A 17,395-nucleotide genomic window follows, 5' to 3' on the forward strand; every position below is an offset into this window, starting at 1 on the left:
TATAACTTTCGATTTTGATTTGCCTTCCTACGGTCCCTAAATAAAATAAAACGACAGACTTAACAATAGGACTTATCAAATCGATATCTGTAACGAAATTAAATTGTCTAGACTCTAGCTAGAGGCATTGGACTGAAAAAGCTTTGGTAATGGAATTGTAGGATAAATATAATGACTATTGAATTGGTTATCGACATAATATGGTACTTAAACAAAAAGATATAGCCATTTATATCGGTCTGGTTCGAACTTTAATGCAGCCTTCTAACTACGAAATAATTTCTTATTATTTAAACACACTTTGTTGCAGTAGGTATCTCAACGAAATCTCTCTCTTCGATTGCTGCAATGTTAAATTAACTACTAACTTTCAGGCGGAGATAGTTTACAAAAGAGAAACAAATAATTATTTATTTTATTTCTCAAAGCCATCTAAATCAGCAGCAATTCAATCTCAGAATCACAACAGTACCTATTTTACAATGCATTTTAAATTAGTTGTTAAATTCATCCCTGAACTTTGCAATGCATTTTGATTTGGAATATTAAATTCACCCCTGAGCTGAAAAATCTGCATACTGTTCATAACATAACTGAATTCCTCGTTCCACATACACTATGCAGTTATGCTTAATTAGATCAGTCCCGTTGACCTCGTTCAGTCGGCCAGGCAACCAGGTTGCGTAGTTTTCCCCAATCTCTGAATATTGATCAAGCAATGTGTGTATTTAATTATGCAATTCGTATTAACACGTATGGACTTGGCTATGAATGCCGATTATGCAGACTGGATATCTGCAACTATCACATTAAATTTTGATTGAAATCTTTTTCACATTACCGTCTCGACGCAATGAAATAAGGAAATCTAAGGTAGAGCACAGTAGAGATGGCATGAATTGTACTTCATTTAGGCATTTACTTACAATAATAATATAATAGTAATGATAACAGGTAAAAATTCTCGAATACTTAGTATTAAATTAAAAATGAAAGTTTAAGCTGGGTAAGTCTGAGCTTTTAAAAACTTCAAGTTTTAAAAACGTTTAATGTACCTACTCGTAAGCCTACCTAGGTAGCCCCTGGATTATTACTGCTATTACTCACTTCCTGACTTTATGATTGGTACCCTACGCTTAAATATTCGTCAACGTTTCAACGCCGTCAACCAAGTAAATCTTTCAAAATCTAAGCAAGCTGAAACACCCTCAGCACCTGAATATTACATAAGCTCATAATATTGCTCAGCGAATAAGAGAATAACTGAGCTCGTAAAGAAAATAAAACGGAAAGTTTTTACAGCAAAAATGTTTGTGTCACTTTTGCAAATACGCTGTGTATTTTCAAGAATAGGGCGGAAGCGGCGCCGATGCCTGCCTACCTAATATTTGAGATTTATTTTACGACGCACTCGTAAATCTAAATGGCAGAAATCTTCGTGTTGAAGGGAAAGTGTTCTCGTCTAAAGTAACTTGTAAAACTGANGAAAAAGTACTGTTTTTGCGCCAAACGGCGTAAACGCTCTTAAGTACTTAAATACAATTCGGCAGAATTACTCTCTCTAATTACTTACTTCATTTATTTTATGTAAATGATTATACCTTACTACACTTTTTCCTTGATTAAACATATCAACTGCACAGATAGGAGGAGTTTTTAGGTAGGTGAAGCTACTTACTATTATTAGGTGTTGAAACGGACTACTGTTTTCCATGGTAACTTTTTTTTGTTATTTATTGCATCTCAAACTTAATTTCTATAACTTTGCTTTAAGTGGGAATCGAACCCAACACTCTTCGCTTACCGGGCGACTGTTCCGTGTTCCATGGTTTTCCATTTCTTAAGTTAAGTAGGTACCCCGTACTTTGTGTTGTGTTTCTCTAAGCTATTTATATTATACTAGCTTTCCGACCGCGGCTTCGCCCGCGTGGAATTTTGTCTGTCACAGAAAAACTTTATCGCGCGCGTCCCTGTTTCAAAAACCGGGATAAAAACTATCCTATGTTCTTTCCCGGGACTCAAACTATCTCTATGCCAAATTTCATCAAAATCGGTTGCGAGGTTTAAGCGGGAAAGCGTAACAGACAGACAGACAGACAGACAGACAGACAGACAGACAGACAGAGTTACTTTCGCATTTATAATATTAGTTGGGATAGTTGGGATTAATCGTATCTGCCTAAGTATATTAAGAACACTCATTATGTAAGTAAATGATGATGCGTTTCCTTTTTGTAAATTTAATCCAAATATAATTATTGGTTCAGGCATATTACCTATAATAAGTATCTACATTACCTACTTAGGTAATTGCTTGTTTTATTTTAGGATTCCAATTAATTATACGGTAGAAAGTTTACGGCAATATTGACCTGGTATGAAAAGTTTTTAATGAAGCTAACGCTCAAAGGATCAAAAGCTTTGATCGTAGTTGTGCTTGTCGTGTCGCTGAACTTCTGCCGCCATTCGCAAATCAATCGCCTCCTGGGGTTTAATTTAATACTGTCTATAAATTAGCTAATTATTGCTTTGTTCGCTACGGATCAAACATATTATACCCATACCCACATAGTAAAAGGTAACTTCGTGACCGCTAGAAGTTATTGGCGTTTTATTAAAGATGGATGATTCTGAAGTAGGTACCTACTTAGGTTCCTATTTCTACCTAGATAGTTAAGAGTTCCAACGGAAGTCGTTCTTCATTTATTGATGATGCATACTAATGTATTAAGTATGTCCCTGAAAGCTTAAAATGCACTATTTCTGATCTACCTATTAAAGCAAATAAAGTAGGTTTAGAATCTGTTTTAGTTTTATCCTAATAAATTTACTAAAGCGATCGAGCTAAATGTATGGTTGCCATTTGCAAATGGAAATGTAGGTGTACAATAAATTAACCATGTAAGTAGGCATAAGTATCAAAGGTTCGGATCAGATTACAAAAAAAAAAGAAATATGTACTTACAATTAAATAAAATAGTATAGTTTAATTAATTATTAAAGTAGGTATATTTTTAAACATAGTTTAAATACTTATTAGCGCATGTTTAAAAAACATAGCCAAGCAGTAGGTGTACAATTCCTCACCATCAAGATAAGTACCTACATTAATATTTATTGCTGCATGAAATGCTACATAACATCTACTACGAAAATGAAGATCATGACCATGAGAAGAAGGTAATTATCTCGTATCATAAACTGATTGGCCATAAAGTGTGACCATTATGATCTATTGATTTTAATTGTATAGCCTGACCAGGAACATAAAAACCCTGGCATAGAGGCGCGTCAATTGCATTTGATAGTGCAACACTGAGTACAGTCGTACCTGTGTTAAATTAATAGGCTAACTTTATGTATCAGGATTCAGGATTACGGGCTAATTTGATATTTTCATAAATTAACGAAAATATATTATTATAGGTAACCTGGTTTAAATAAATTAAATGTAACCATCAATCGAGTTAGTAGGATTTATTTTATTATTCATCAATAATCAAATTCAGAACTTGAATATTCAGCTGCAATGTCTGCTCATGAACGGCGAACGCTTCAAACTCGGTACTTCTTTCCCAATTCCATAAAATTCAACACTTAGAAAGTGACAAAAAACTTTAAAATAGGTAGTTAAAACAAACCACAGCTAATTTTCATAGTGGACTCTTAGATTAATAAAACCAGTGGACTGTACTATACGATAAACATGTTAGTCAATTTGACAACCTTTGTCGGAAACATTATTCAATGAAAATATTGTCCGAACCCTTAGTATTTCTCTTCGACAAATACTTTAACACTTTGTGAACCACTTTTCTTTCACGACTATAAAAAGATTTTAGCAATTTCGTCATAAGTCCTAAGACACCCCCTGGTACCCCTCAGGTTTTTGGGGTTACCTACCGATTTGAAGATTGAAAGACAATCGCACCCCCCCGTATCATGACATACACCGCAGATTTGCCATGCAGATGCGCCAGTGAGTACTAATCTGCGCGACTTGTGTCACCCCCTGATGCTTGGCACCCGGGGCGGACCGCCCCCACCGCCCCCCCCCCTTACGCCGCTACTGTGTCAAATTCCTCACCATCAAGATAAGTACCTACATTAATAATTTATTGCTGCATGAAATGCTACATAAAATCTAAGTACGAAAATGAAGATCATGACCATGAGAAGAAGGTCATAACATAAACTGAATGGCCATAAAGTGTGACCATTATGATCTATTGATTTTTATTGTAAGATGATTGCATGTATAGATGACCCACGCTGAACTGTCCCACCAAACTCAATGACAGGGGGGCGCTACCATCGTTCAACTATATGGTTTCCAACATGGCAAAAATCTGAACCAGCGATCCGGTATTGACAGTGGCGCCCCGCTGTCAATGTCATCGACAGGACAGTCATTTTGGAACTATAGAATTATAATCAATGCTTTAGTCAGTCAAATTAATGACAAGCAGTGATAAGTTAGAAAAAACAAGCAAGATTTTTTTTCACTTTTCATAGGCTGTATATCTATTGACTTTTGCCAACCTGATCAAAATTTAGGAAAACAATAACAATGCGTTTTGACAGTTCGCAGCTGTGTATCGTTGGATTGTTTTCTGTTGTGGAACTTTATGCCGTATTTGTGTATTTATTACTTTACTGTGCTTAAAAAGTAAAGAAAAAGCTATAATTTTTAATAGGTTTCCGTTTTCCTTCAATAATCCACATTTTTTCAACATGATCAAGGTAAAATGACGTCCATGGATAATGCCGTATTAGCATGGATGAGATGATTGTGTACAGATTTCGACATAAAAATGTATTGTAGACTTGAGAATATATCGATTCATTACATGTAAACACGTATTTATAAGATTTTCCATAATTTACTGAGCTGGTTAACCTGTTGACATTTTCCAATATGGCCTACTCACTCCAACCCTGGCTTATGTATAACTTGAACAAGCAGAAAATAGCAATTTAGATAAAGTGTATAGTCAAAGCTACTTCAATAATTAATTTGTATCTCATTACATAACCTATAGTTGTTATGCCATAGAGTGTTACATTACACTTATCTTTTTTATTTACAGATTTCTTCATTTTGTAAAGTGGTAATCACTTAACAAAACGGTAAGTATCTAGTCACAACAACAATATTTCTGAAGCCTGTTTAGTAATATTATTTTCTCAATTCAGAAATTTGTTTACAGGAGAATGGATCCGTCGATTGACAATGATTGGCTTGGTATCAAGAATGACCCCCTCGAAGAAACTCAGTGTGTTGGTAATGTGGCAAGAAGCTGGCAGTGGCGGGAGCATGGCATTAATCCCCCACACAGCCAGCCCAACAAAACAGTACTCGAAAACATTGCTGAAGACATCTTAGTTCGGAAACAACTTAAAATTCGAGTAAGAGATTCATTAAACTTTTTATTTTTTTTGTATTTAGTTATGTTATTTTTCAATAAATTAACACATTTTTAATTTAATTTTGTGTGTTTCAGTGTTGTGATTTGCCAGGTTATCCAAGATCAACATTTTTGATGGTTTTTAGTCCTGATGGGTAAGTTTTAGTATTTTAACATAGAATATATAGTTGCAGCTAAACTACCTATCATCTGCTTGAATTAAATTGTGATAATACACAAGTGAGTTAATTCATAAATAAAATTTTAGGACTAAAGTGGCATCAACTCATGGTAATCACAATGTGTATGTATCAGAGCTAGCTAGTGGCAAGCACGTCAGAATACTGAAGGGACACCCCCGAACACCGTGGTGTATTGCATTCCATCCATCGCACCCACAATTGATTGGATCTGGCTGCCTCGGAGGTCAAGTGAGGGTGTGGGACATCTCCAGAGTGAGTTTTGATTTACTTTAAAGTTTTAAATACAAAAAAGGTCTAAAAATTATTTATCTGTGCAACAGTTTTACCTTTACATTGTAGTCACTATCTGTGTAGGTATGCTATGTAAGGTGGCTTTGTGTGTGTATGATGTGTATTAAAAAAACATAGTTGTTTTTTTAAACTGCTTGGAAAACTATTGTTGACACTCAATCACATCCCTCTATTAAAACTGAACCTTATTTGTATAGAAATCAATAATCACAAGATGAATCTGAATTCTTTAAATATAAAACAAATAATCTAAATAAGATTGCACTTTGTGCCAATCCTATTTCTCCAATGGCAGCAGGACTATTGGTTACGTTGAATTATGAAATTCTTTCAGTGATTGAAAATTATGTAATCTAGTAATGGCATATTAGGCTATTTTATGGAAACATTTATCAGCTATTTATTTATAAGCTATATCTGGGATGTGTATGGACTATTTAAAAGGGGCCTACATGTTATTAATTTGAACTACACAGGGTGGCAGTGAAGTTTGGAATGTGCGGAATGAGACTGTGATAGCATCAATAGCTTTTCATCCTAGAGAACAGCTATTGGTGATAGCAACATACAATGAACTTTATTTCTGGGACTGGAGCCGACCTAAACCATTCACCAAAGTTTCGACTAATAATGTCAATGAAAAAGTTAGGTATGTGAAATGGATGCTTTTATTAAAATCATTTACATATTATTTATTTTTAAGGATGCTAAAATGTTACTGTTGATTTACTTCCAGATATGTAGCATTTGATGCACTCGGCTACAAATTAATAACAGGTATATCGCTATGGTCCAACCCTAGTGGGGGAGCGCCAACGGTACTGCAATCAAATGGGACTTGGACTGATACGACGTCGCCTAACAATGCTAACAACTCTCGCAGAGATGACTTTGATGAAGCTCCTGGGAGTAGCAGGTCTCAAGAAAGCTCGGGATCAGCACAAGATATGATTGTTAATTCATACCAAAACTTAGTACAAAGATATGATAGTTTGGTAAGGAATTACCAAAGACTATTCATGGTGAGGCATCGACTCACCAACACACCACCTCCACCAAATATGGTATGTATTTGTTTGATATCTACGATAAATACTAGTTTAAAGAAGAATTCATTAATTTATGGTACCCTTACCTTATCATTACAGATTGATCGAGGTACTGATCCTATGGAAACTGATGCATCACCAAGTACATCAGGCTGGTCACGGTCGACCCGACCGTCAACATCTGCAGAGCGATCTGACAACGGTAAGATAATAATATATTGTTTATTGTATTTGAGATACTTTAAAAAATATTTCTACAATGTCATCTTATTGCTTTAGCTAATCCAACTCCCGGACCTTCACGTCGGCAAGATGGCGGCGATAGTGGTGATGGAGAAGGGAGTAGCAGTCGTTTATTAAATCTAGATGTATTGACTTTCGACAGTAATCCCACCAGGTATAATACTATTAAGGATATTGATGAACAAACATTTTATCATTGATGAACAAAATACTTATCCACGTTTTTTCGTTTTTAGGAATGAAGACAGTACTCCAGAAAATTCCACATTTGGATCAAGAGCCTCGCTTTTTCAGCGCTTGAATGAATCGGGTCGTTCTTTTAGGACAGTTGATCAGAATGAACGTATAACTAGACTTTTACCTAACCCATTTTCATCTACTCTAGGTAGATCACAAACAAGCAGAACAACGACGACTGATAATCCTAGTGATTCCAATGCAAATACACCTACTACGTCCAGGACTAGTATTTTTACATCTTCAAGGCGTCCAGAGCTTCTGCGTCGGCGGCGTAATTCCTCGCCTTCGCAACACAGCCCTCATTCAAATATAAATAATGATGCATCCCCCTCTAATAACGATTCTCCGTCTATTTCAACGCCACGTCCATCAACTTCTCAATCTAGCATTCCTGAAAGCATGCCATCTACATCTCGAGGGTCGGCCCGGCCAACAATGACGAATTCCTCTACTCAAATGAGTCCCTCCCCTGTTGATGCTCAGACTATAAATGAGAGCCTCGACTTGATACGGGACATATTGAGAGACTCCGGTACACGATTATTAAATCTAATCACGAACATGTCCTTATCGACCCTGGCTAGCGTGGAACGTAATATGCCTCGCCGTACCGGCTCGCGTGCCTACTCTGATGAAGGTGACAGCACCCGGTCTACTCCTAGGGTAGGGATGCGACCGGCACGCTTGCGACTTTTGAATTCAAGCATGCCTCGAGATATTTTTTCGTCCAGTTCAGATTCCGATAGTGATCAATCTCTTGAAGTGAGTATTTTTAGGACTCGAAATTCATCGTTTCGTGAAGATGAATCACGAGAAAACGAAGATCAATCGAACAGCCCATCTGATTCGCCTGATTTGCGTCTAAGTCCGACCGACCGTATGGTGATCGAGTTGACCGCTGATCTACAAGCCGACGAACTAACTCGTGGTGGTGCTTATACTATGGCAATGGCAAGTGGTAGATTCCGCGTTCGGTCAAATAGTGATGACGACGAGGACGATCCACAGCCATCGACCAGTGGAACTACTGAGGAGAGAAACGAAGCGTCCACAAGTTCCCGTACTCAAAATAACTCTACCAATAGCACTCAAAATAACTCTACCAATAGCACTCAAAATAACTCTACCAATAGTACTCAAAATAACAATAATTCAGAAAGACCTTCTACAAGTCGTGACACTTTTTGGGTTAGAGGTGGTCAGCTCACGCTCCCTCCGCATGAAGCATATCGCAAAGTAAGGATCGGGGTTAATGCTTTGCAGAAACATACTTTACAGCTCACGAATATGTGGTTACGGGGAACTCGCGTAACTATGAGAGAGCTAAGAAACATGTGGGAAAATTTGCGTCGGCGGGTTTTGATGCTTCATAGAGAGACTGGCAGGAATGATATACCCAGTTATTATACCAGATCTTTGTTAGAGCGTTGTATGATGTTGACTGAAATGGCTGAGAATGTGTCTCGCACGACAAGGTCGCCTCGTGCTCCTCAAAGAAGTGAAGGAAGTGAAAATCCCGAGGGAAGTCGTACTGCACCTGCGAGCGATGATACTGGCGTTTCTAGTTCTCCAGTGAGGGACTCCAATCCGCCAACTCCGTATAGCATTGGCTCAAGACAGCCTCCAGGAAGGTCCCCGTTATCCCGTTCGCCTGGTGGCCATATTTCACCTTCTATGAGAAGAAGATTACGAACCGGCTATAGGTGGCGACCCGAAGACGAAATAAGACGACGTTATAGGAATCTAACTACAAATCGCGGAACTCCACGATATTCTAACAGGGCGCGTCGTGATTTTGCGCGTGCGTTAGAAATAAGCGCTACTCGACACGTCATTCGCGTGAGAGCTATGCAAGTACTATCAGTGATGTTTAACATGATGATGATGTGTTTAGAAGAGCGAGGTCTCAGCCAAGTCATCATAAACATGTTAAGGTCACTGAAAAAGGCATTAGCTCTGACGTGTTTAATGTTAATGACGAACAGAAACGTAAGATCTAACAATAATCCGGCAAATCCTAATCAACGAGTTGAATCTCTAAATGTTGTTCGTATTGAAAATGTTGAACATCCTGGCCCCGTCAATGTAGACGGACCCGATGATCCTTCTTCCCCACGAGTGCCAAATGATACTGAAGAAGATCGTACGCAAAAAGTTGATAAAAGTACTGAGCACAAACCAGAGGAAAATAGCCCTCAACCTTCAACTTCATATGAAAATAGAATGCAAGACGATACTGAAACGTCGCAGTCCGCTGCCCAGCATTGGAGCAATCGTCTTGCTGTTCAAATCGCCGCTGCCAATAGAAATAATTCTGCAACAGCTAGAAGCAGACGTGAATTATATTTAGAAAGTAGAAGATTGAAGGCCTTGCACAGGACTAATCCTACAGCGCATCCAATGATTAAAAAAAGAGCTTTGCCGCCCTCTTCAACTTACAGAATACCTGCATTACGTCACGTACCCACTAAAATTAAATCAAAAAAGGTGACATCAAGAAATGAACCTGCTAACGAACCAGTTGCAGGCCCTTCTAATGCGTCTCCCCCAGCTGAAAATCCGAACGAGGATGCTCCTAGATCAGAAGTTTTGAATGAGTTTGAACACAGAGTAAACCTTATCAGAATTGCTCATTTACAAGCTATCAGACTGAGAAATGCTGCTAGAAATAGGTTCCGACGACTACAGACTATTCGATTGTACACTCCTTCGTCTGTGAGAGACATGTTCGCTTTGCAGCCAAATAATTCTGATAATCCGCCAGAAAATAGGTCTCCGCAAAATGGGTCTGAATTTAGCCGGCGGCCTTTCGCTGCGTATCGGCCTCACATATTGACGCCTCGCAGCGGCGAGTCAACCAGCCGGGGCCCAGAGGAGCCGCCGGGTCAGTTCCACACGGTGCTGAACAACGTCGCCATGCCCTTGATGCAGGTCAACGACCTGCCGGCGAACCCTGAAGCCCCAAGCGGCCAGCAACAGAGGCTACCGCGTATTCACGAATACTTGCAACCCATCATTCTGGCTCAGGTAATTCCATTTTATTAATTTTTACTGCCAAATTCATTAAAATAAAAAATAACTGCATACATAGGTACCTGAAAACTGCTTTAAATGCTTTGTATGTTATGGTTGTATCCCTGTTTTGTGCACCTAATAAAATAAAAAACATCAATTGGTTTTAATTTAGCAATAAAAAAAGAATTAAGTAGCTTTGAAATCAACAAAATAGTCAATTGAGCTGTCTAAGCGAGGCGTCATTCCAATAGCAGTCCAAACTCTATGATGGAGTCGCGTCTTAAACAAAAGCATATCAATTCATTGTCATCACATAACCTCAATTACCTTTTATTTTAGAACGCGATGCTAGTCGACGACGACGCCGGCGGTCCTGAGGGAGGCGGCGGGCCGGGTGGGCCTGGCGGCGGGCCGGGCGGGCCTGGCGGGCCAGGGGGCATCGGGCTGGGGGGTGCGCGGCGGCTGGGCGGCATGGCGGGTCTGCTGGACGCCGGCATCATATCCGAGGCGCTGCCGGCCCCGTCCCACCGCGTGCAGGCCTGGGACTTCACTATGGGCCGCCCTCCCCACATTGCTGACAGTAAGATCCTAGTTATAAAGATCCTAGTAAAGGTATGTAATAATACATTTTTATGTGCAACAAAAGTTAAAAAAAAGATTTTCCAATTTGATTGTACCAGAATAGGCTAGATGACAAAATTTCAATTATTTGTCCGTCAGACAGATAATTAGAAAATATTAGACTCATATTTTTTATTTTCTTTCATAATTAAATAATAACAGTGCTACATTTCAACTCAATATAATACTGTAGCTAATTATTCGATTATGGAAAAAAATAAAAAATATGAGTCTAATATTTTCTAATTATCTGTCTGACGGACTAAATAGAATTTTAATTTCATTACCCAGTCATCATCCCTATTAATGTTAGGGGGCGTCAAATGCATTCAATGTTGACTGCGTATGCGATGTGACATTAATGTATAACGGATTGTACAGCGCCCCTAGCGGAAACTTTCAAGAACTAAAATCTTCATATTTTTTTAACGCGCTCGCTATTGACGACCTTTGATGTAAACTCACACTAAGCCCTCAGTACAATATACTCGATCACCCACCACAGCCAATCATCGTGTTATCCTTCTCGGTATGTCACGCAAAACCAGATTAAAAATTAAAATTAAATGTCTCCAGGTACCAAGAACGTGGTGGTTCAGAAGTGCAGGATCCACAATGATGCCAGCATTGATATCTCCAAAGATGGCAGGCTGCTAGTGGCGCTTCTCCCTGTGCCGCGCCTGAGGCATACGAATCATTGGCTCGGTGAGTGTTCTATTAATATCTAAATAGACGAAGCTCAGAATAAAATATCACGTGCGATTGCGGTCGAATACCTGCCTTGATATGCATAAAAAACGCGTGTTGAATACTGGTTTAAAATGAATGTAATTTGCTATTTCAATCAAAATACAATATGAGACGACAGGCTATTGCGACGGGGCTAATGTCTCACCAAAAAATGTTTTTGGTCGCATTTCCAACTGGTGTCACCGAATAGGAAGGAAAGTCAAATGGAGGGATTACATGTAAGGGCTCCTGCACACGACGCCGCCACCGCGCCGACGCCGCGCCGTCGCCGCGCCGGTGGCGTCGTGTGCAGGAGCGCTAAGTGGTGTAATATTAAAAAAATGTGGTTCGAGCAACTATGCCAAACGATTAGGGCTGATTTTTCATCGTCAGATATCTTTTTACTGAAGAATAACCTTGTCATTTTGACATATTTCTCATACTAAAACTGTCAATGTGCCAAACTTATTCTTCAGTTAAAAATTAACCGACGATTGAAAAATCAGCTCACTAAGGGCTTCACAAGGGTTCTGTTGTGTTTTTACAAAGTGTTGGATTTATCTCCGCAGGCGTATACTCGCTAGAGTGGTCTCGGCTGGGACAGTGCCTGCACACGGCGGTGTTGGAACAGAGCGCGGTATCAGTGGCTCTGTCGCCCACCGCGCGGCACCTCGCCGTCGGGCTCGGCTCGCGGCGCTTCTCTTCGGCGCCGCACGCGCGTAACAACGTGTTCGCGCTGCTGTACCGCCTCGACCCACTTGGTACGTGTCCCCTCACTAGCACACTCATGTTACTGACTATACCAGTACGCAAGCCTACCTATACTGGCACACCAGCCCACTGCGCGCTATATCTAAGCTGTTTGTCAAAAATAAAATAAGGGTTAGTCCCAACGACCCCGGTGGATCTGCCCCGTCAACGGGGTGGATGGGAAAAGGTGTTTCAACGACCCCGGTAGTCATAGCTATAGAGTATAGCTAAGACTATGACTACCGGGGTCGTTGAAACACTTTTTCCCATCCACCCCGTTGACGGGGCAGATCCACCGGGGCCGTTGGGACTAACCCAAAAATAAGTCTTACGTATTATAAACGGACATGAACCGTTTTTGCCTTCTCTGCAAATCTTTAACATATGGTTTAAATGCAAAAAATCGTATAAGGCCCATTGCCCACGGCGACACTTTGTAGCGATACTGTGTGCCCTCGCCCACATAAACACGGTTCAAACGCGATAATGTCGCGCTTCTGTCACGATGCAAACGCGATTCAGTAACGGCACAAAATTACCTGCGATTGATGCAGTTGCCTCGCCACCCTCCCCCCGTTCTCTCCCCGATGTCGTCCGCGGGGAGAGAACGGAGAGAGTCGCGCGTTGGCATCGATACAGTCTCGATGCTGTAGCGCGTCGGCATCACTTCTGTAGCGCGTTGCAAATGCGACTAACGCGCTTTAGTAGCGAAGCTGTCGCTCGTTTACGGAACGCGCGACAGGATCACTACAAAGTCTCCGCGGGCGAGGGCCTAATGTGTTAATTTCGTCTGTCAAATCCGGTTACGAGTTATCAGACAACAACAAATCCTACTTACTTTTTCTCCTCTTGCAGAGAGCTCCAGCCGCACAGGACTCTCCCCGATCAAGGAGCTGGAGCAGAACTGGGAGCACGGCTTCACGAGCCTCAACTGCCTGCGCTGGGCGCCGCAGCCCGGCCAGGGGCTCGTCTACGCCAACAACACCGGACAACTCATCATCATGAGCTAAGCCCTCAGCCATGCCACTGCCATCGTCCTAACTCAACCCCAAATACATGAAAGGACTCTACAAACATTTTGACTCAAAATATTCAGGAACTACTTTTTGACGGACACAATCCTATATGAAATTAAGATACTCAAGATCGTTTCTTCCACGAAGACGCGCCCAATTTTTGGTCGAGGGAAGCGCGGGTAGCGGGGAGTTTGATCCGAACGTCATTATTATAGTGTGCGTGTGCACTCATGGATAATGTAGTGTACCGATAACACTCCAACGTTAGGGGAAGAATGGTGGGGCGCGTCTTTGTGGATGAAACGATCTATGCCTTCGCAGAAATTTTTCAAGATGGCTTTATCTTATACGATTGATCTCAGAAAGTTCCAATTGATTGGCTTATCTGATCGAAGATTCCGCTTCAGTGGCCAATTTCGCTAAGTAAATTTATTCTGCATGGTTTATCTTTCATGCAAATATTAGTATTGTTGCACAAATCGCCACTATGTCAATATGAAACTAACTAAACGAGGCTAACTGACTCGCTTTTACTGCGGCCTAACAGATTTCATACGTGCATTCAAGAAAATGTAAAACATTTCACATCGAATTCACAACTTCATACCCTCTCTATTCATATTTTATACATTATGTAGTACCTACTTACCCAACTTTTTCAACCAGTTTAATCATCGTAGCATTACACAAATAAAATAATCAACTCTAATATTTGAACGAAAGTAATTCTCAACCAACATTTTAATCACAATTTATGGAAGTTGAATATACAAGGTTTTATCAACCTTACATACTGATTGTCTGAATAATGTGTTAAGATATATTGTGATTAAAGTTTTGGATTATAGTAGCCTAGTAATAAACGACTAATTGTTAGAATCTACTGGTAGATATTTATTAATAAATATACTATTATAATATTTAATATTAAATCTCTTCTATAACTTTTCATCAGGTCGTGTCGTAGTAAAAGAGAATAGTAGAACATCCTTAACATCTAGCGTCTAGACTTTGCACTCACTATTTGTGGGTGGTGGCTCGACGCAGCCCAACGTGTGCAGAATGTGTTGTACTATTTTTATTTTACTGTATCTATAAATTGATGTTAGTCTTGATTTTTCCTTTTCATTTGCTCTCATCATGAAATCCGTACCCTTGAATCATTGGGGTGAACAGCGTAAATATTATTATTATGCTTATTCAATAGCAGGTGTTTTTTCAATGACATAACCTTCAAGGGATCATCCAGCTGCTATGAGTTTTAAGTGATAATTGTTTTTGTTCATAATCATAATTAGTTTTTTTTTAATAATGTTGTTTACTACCTATTTACATAATTGTTTCAAAGTTATTATGGGTAGACTTATTTATCTCTGATAAATTATTTATCAGCATGTATGTGTTGAGTTAGTTGCATCTTATATTTTGGATTCAAGAGAGCATTTCCTTTGATTTCTATAAATTAACTATATTCATAAAAACTCCTACTTTACACAATCTATGTGTATCTTTTTATTTTCCGGATTAGTAGTATTTAAATTTTTCTTGACGTATGAATATTAGGTTGTCCTTAAACCTTAATAAAATTTATAAGACCGTACCTAATCATATTAATTAAATAATGCAACTGTAACGTTTATCTTATTTTAGACTAGTGAAGTTTTAAAGTGTGGACACACTATTAACTATGTATTTTATCAATAAGTCAAAGTTATACACTTTATTAGGTTTAATATTTAGCGTACAATTACGAAAGCAACGTTCTACGTTAATTTCAATAGCAGTGATGGGATGGATTTATTTAAATTGATTTTATTTTTGAGTTCTTCCATTATGTTATCGCTACACACTCCAGTTGGGGATACTGGTGTATATCTGCTAAGTAAAATTAGGTTACTATCATGTTTTCAAATATTGTTAATGCAATATCATAGCCATATAAATGTTCTGCGCTAAAAACTTATTTATTTTACTGTAGTTATTAAATCATTGGATTTCTAGTGTAACTAAGCTAGTGCAAATATGTTTAACTCATATTTTGTTTAATAGACTGATTGATTCGACCAGGGTATAATAATGGATAGATTTATTTGGACCGTGTGGAACAATCTGAAGGTTAAAATAGGTTTTTACATATTTGCCTAACTGATAACAGTCAATTCAAATTGAAATCCTTTAAAATAATAGGGATAATTTTTGCTTTGAAACGTAATTTAGCCAATCTTGCGTTGTATTTTTGCAAGGATGGGCATAATTTTATTGACACGAGGTAAATGCAGGCATACGCGGGCTACGTATGAGGCACGGGCTGGGGAGACATTAAAAAAGACGAGTTTATTATAATATCTATTAGGTACCCTTTTTTGGTTTGGTTTAGTTACCCAAACCAAAAGTAAGTCCTAATAGCAACCTGAGGGTGCTTTTGCCAATTCACACGATTATAATAAGGTTTTATCTGTTTGACTGTAATAATATGAAAACGTATGCGTTACCCGCAACATGATTGTCAACTGACTGTGAATCTCGCTATGATTTTCTAATTAAAATTGTAATTATTGAGTAATCTCAATGATGATAATTAATAGTACCCATTTTATTTGTTGATCTGGACTGAAATACTTTGTTGGACCATGTCGAAGTCGCCCACGTATACTAAATGTATTTATTCGTCTCCTAAACCTTCGTGTCGGCTAGTTCGCCCAGTCAAAATTATTGAATGCTATGTTCGGCTGATCATGTAGCTTTCATGTTTATAAAACCTACTAAGTTTTTCGTCTTCTAAATTGCAAGAAAGGTGTTCCGTCTAAACATCTCTTTTTATTTATTTTGAAAATTATAAATAACTTGAAAAAAATCGAACTGCCTAAGGCGGGAATTGAACCCACGATTTCTTTTTATTTATTTATCTACTTCTATTTGTTTAAAATGCTTATTTATTTAGTAGGTTTGTAATATGTGTCTACGTATATAACTTGAAGAATTAAATACATAAAAACCATATAAATTGTTGGAGGCCTACATGGCCATCACTATTTAATATTTCTTTACTAAGATTTAATTAAAGACACGAAGATTCTGGAAATAGAGTTTACAGTTAGTAATTTTTGTTGAGGACGCGGATGAATGAGTGTTGTGCAAAAGCACCTCAATATTGGAGAGAAGCTTCGAAGGAGACGTTTCTCCATGTGCTTTAAATGTTGTAAAGCGTAACGTAAAAACTGACACGTATCTACCAAGCGTACCTTTTTGGTAAGGCTGTTTACAAAATATTACTACGATCAATGCCTGCTATAAAAATACGTCTACCTATAATAGTACCTATGTGGAGCTCAGTGCAGGTTTAGTACCTTCAAGTGGAAATGCATTTTTATGAAATAAATCATCAAGATTTGTTCACGAGTTGAGGAGACTTCACGACAGAACTGAAAACGTAAAACATTTTTGATCTTGGACATTGAGGGTTGTTTACTGTGTCGTCTTTTATATTGTGGGCTAATCACGACGCCTCCATTTATGTACCTTAGCAGTGCAATATTCAGTTAAAAAGGTTTGTATTTAATTCTTCTTGTTTTAGTTTTATATGAAAAACTAAATGTTAATATTAACTTAAGCAATAGCTGCTTGTAGGCATCCATATTCAAATTTTATCAACGCATATTAGATACTAAGGCACATAATATTTTGATGTCTAACACTTCTTTTTCTCTATGTAAATACGATATATATTAGAGTTTCAATACTTGGAATGTATATTGAATAAAATAAAACTGAAATAGTTGACTTTGTATTAATTCACCTTTATCACACATTGGTCTTAGATATTTCGTCAA

General features: G+C 38.5%; 1 protein-coding gene across 1 annotated transcript; it reads left to right on the plus strand.

Annotated features, from left to right (window-relative positions):
- Positions 1-4,532: 4,532 nt before the first annotated feature.
- LOC114354466 (uncharacterized) lies at positions 4,533-17,218 on the plus strand. The gene is made up of 14 exons (XM_028306859.1): positions 4,533-4,743; positions 5,091-5,130; positions 5,211-5,409; positions 5,505-5,563; positions 5,677-5,863; positions 6,379-6,551; positions 6,639-6,966; positions 7,051-7,153; positions 7,231-7,348; positions 7,431-10,461; positions 10,789-11,029; positions 11,647-11,775; positions 12,369-12,560; positions 13,405-17,218. Exons 3-14 carry the CDS (start codon positions 5,215-5,217, stop codon positions 13,557-13,559), a joined length of 4,911 nt encoding a protein of 1,636 aa, XP_028162660.1. The 5' UTR covers positions 4,533-4,743; positions 5,091-5,130; positions 5,211-5,214; the 3' UTR covers positions 13,560-17,218.
- Positions 17,219-17,395: the final 177 nt, after the last annotated feature.

The sequence above is a fragment of the Ostrinia furnacalis genome, unplaced genomic scaffold (genome assembly GCF_004193835.3).
Source record: "Ostrinia furnacalis isolate ACB-3 unplaced genomic scaffold, ASM419383v2 OfSCF2049, whole genome shotgun sequence".
NCBI classification, from domain to species: Eukaryota; Metazoa; Arthropoda; class Insecta; order Lepidoptera; family Crambidae; genus Ostrinia; species Ostrinia furnacalis.

Excerpts from the sequence above, each read along its gene's own strand:
- LOC114354466 (XM_028306859.1), top strand. The coding sequence starts at position 5,215 with ATGGATCCGTCGATTGACAATGATTGGCTTGGTATCAAGAATGACCCC. Across the intron at positions 11,776-12,368 it reads GCATACGAATCATTGGCTCG|GCGTATACTCGCTAGAGTGG; the intron begins GTGAGTGTTCTA and ends TTATCTCCGCAG. Across the intron at positions 12,561-13,404 it reads GTACCGCCTCGACCCACTTG|AGAGCTCCAGCCGCACAGGA; the intron begins GTACGTGTCCCC and ends CTCCTCTTGCAG.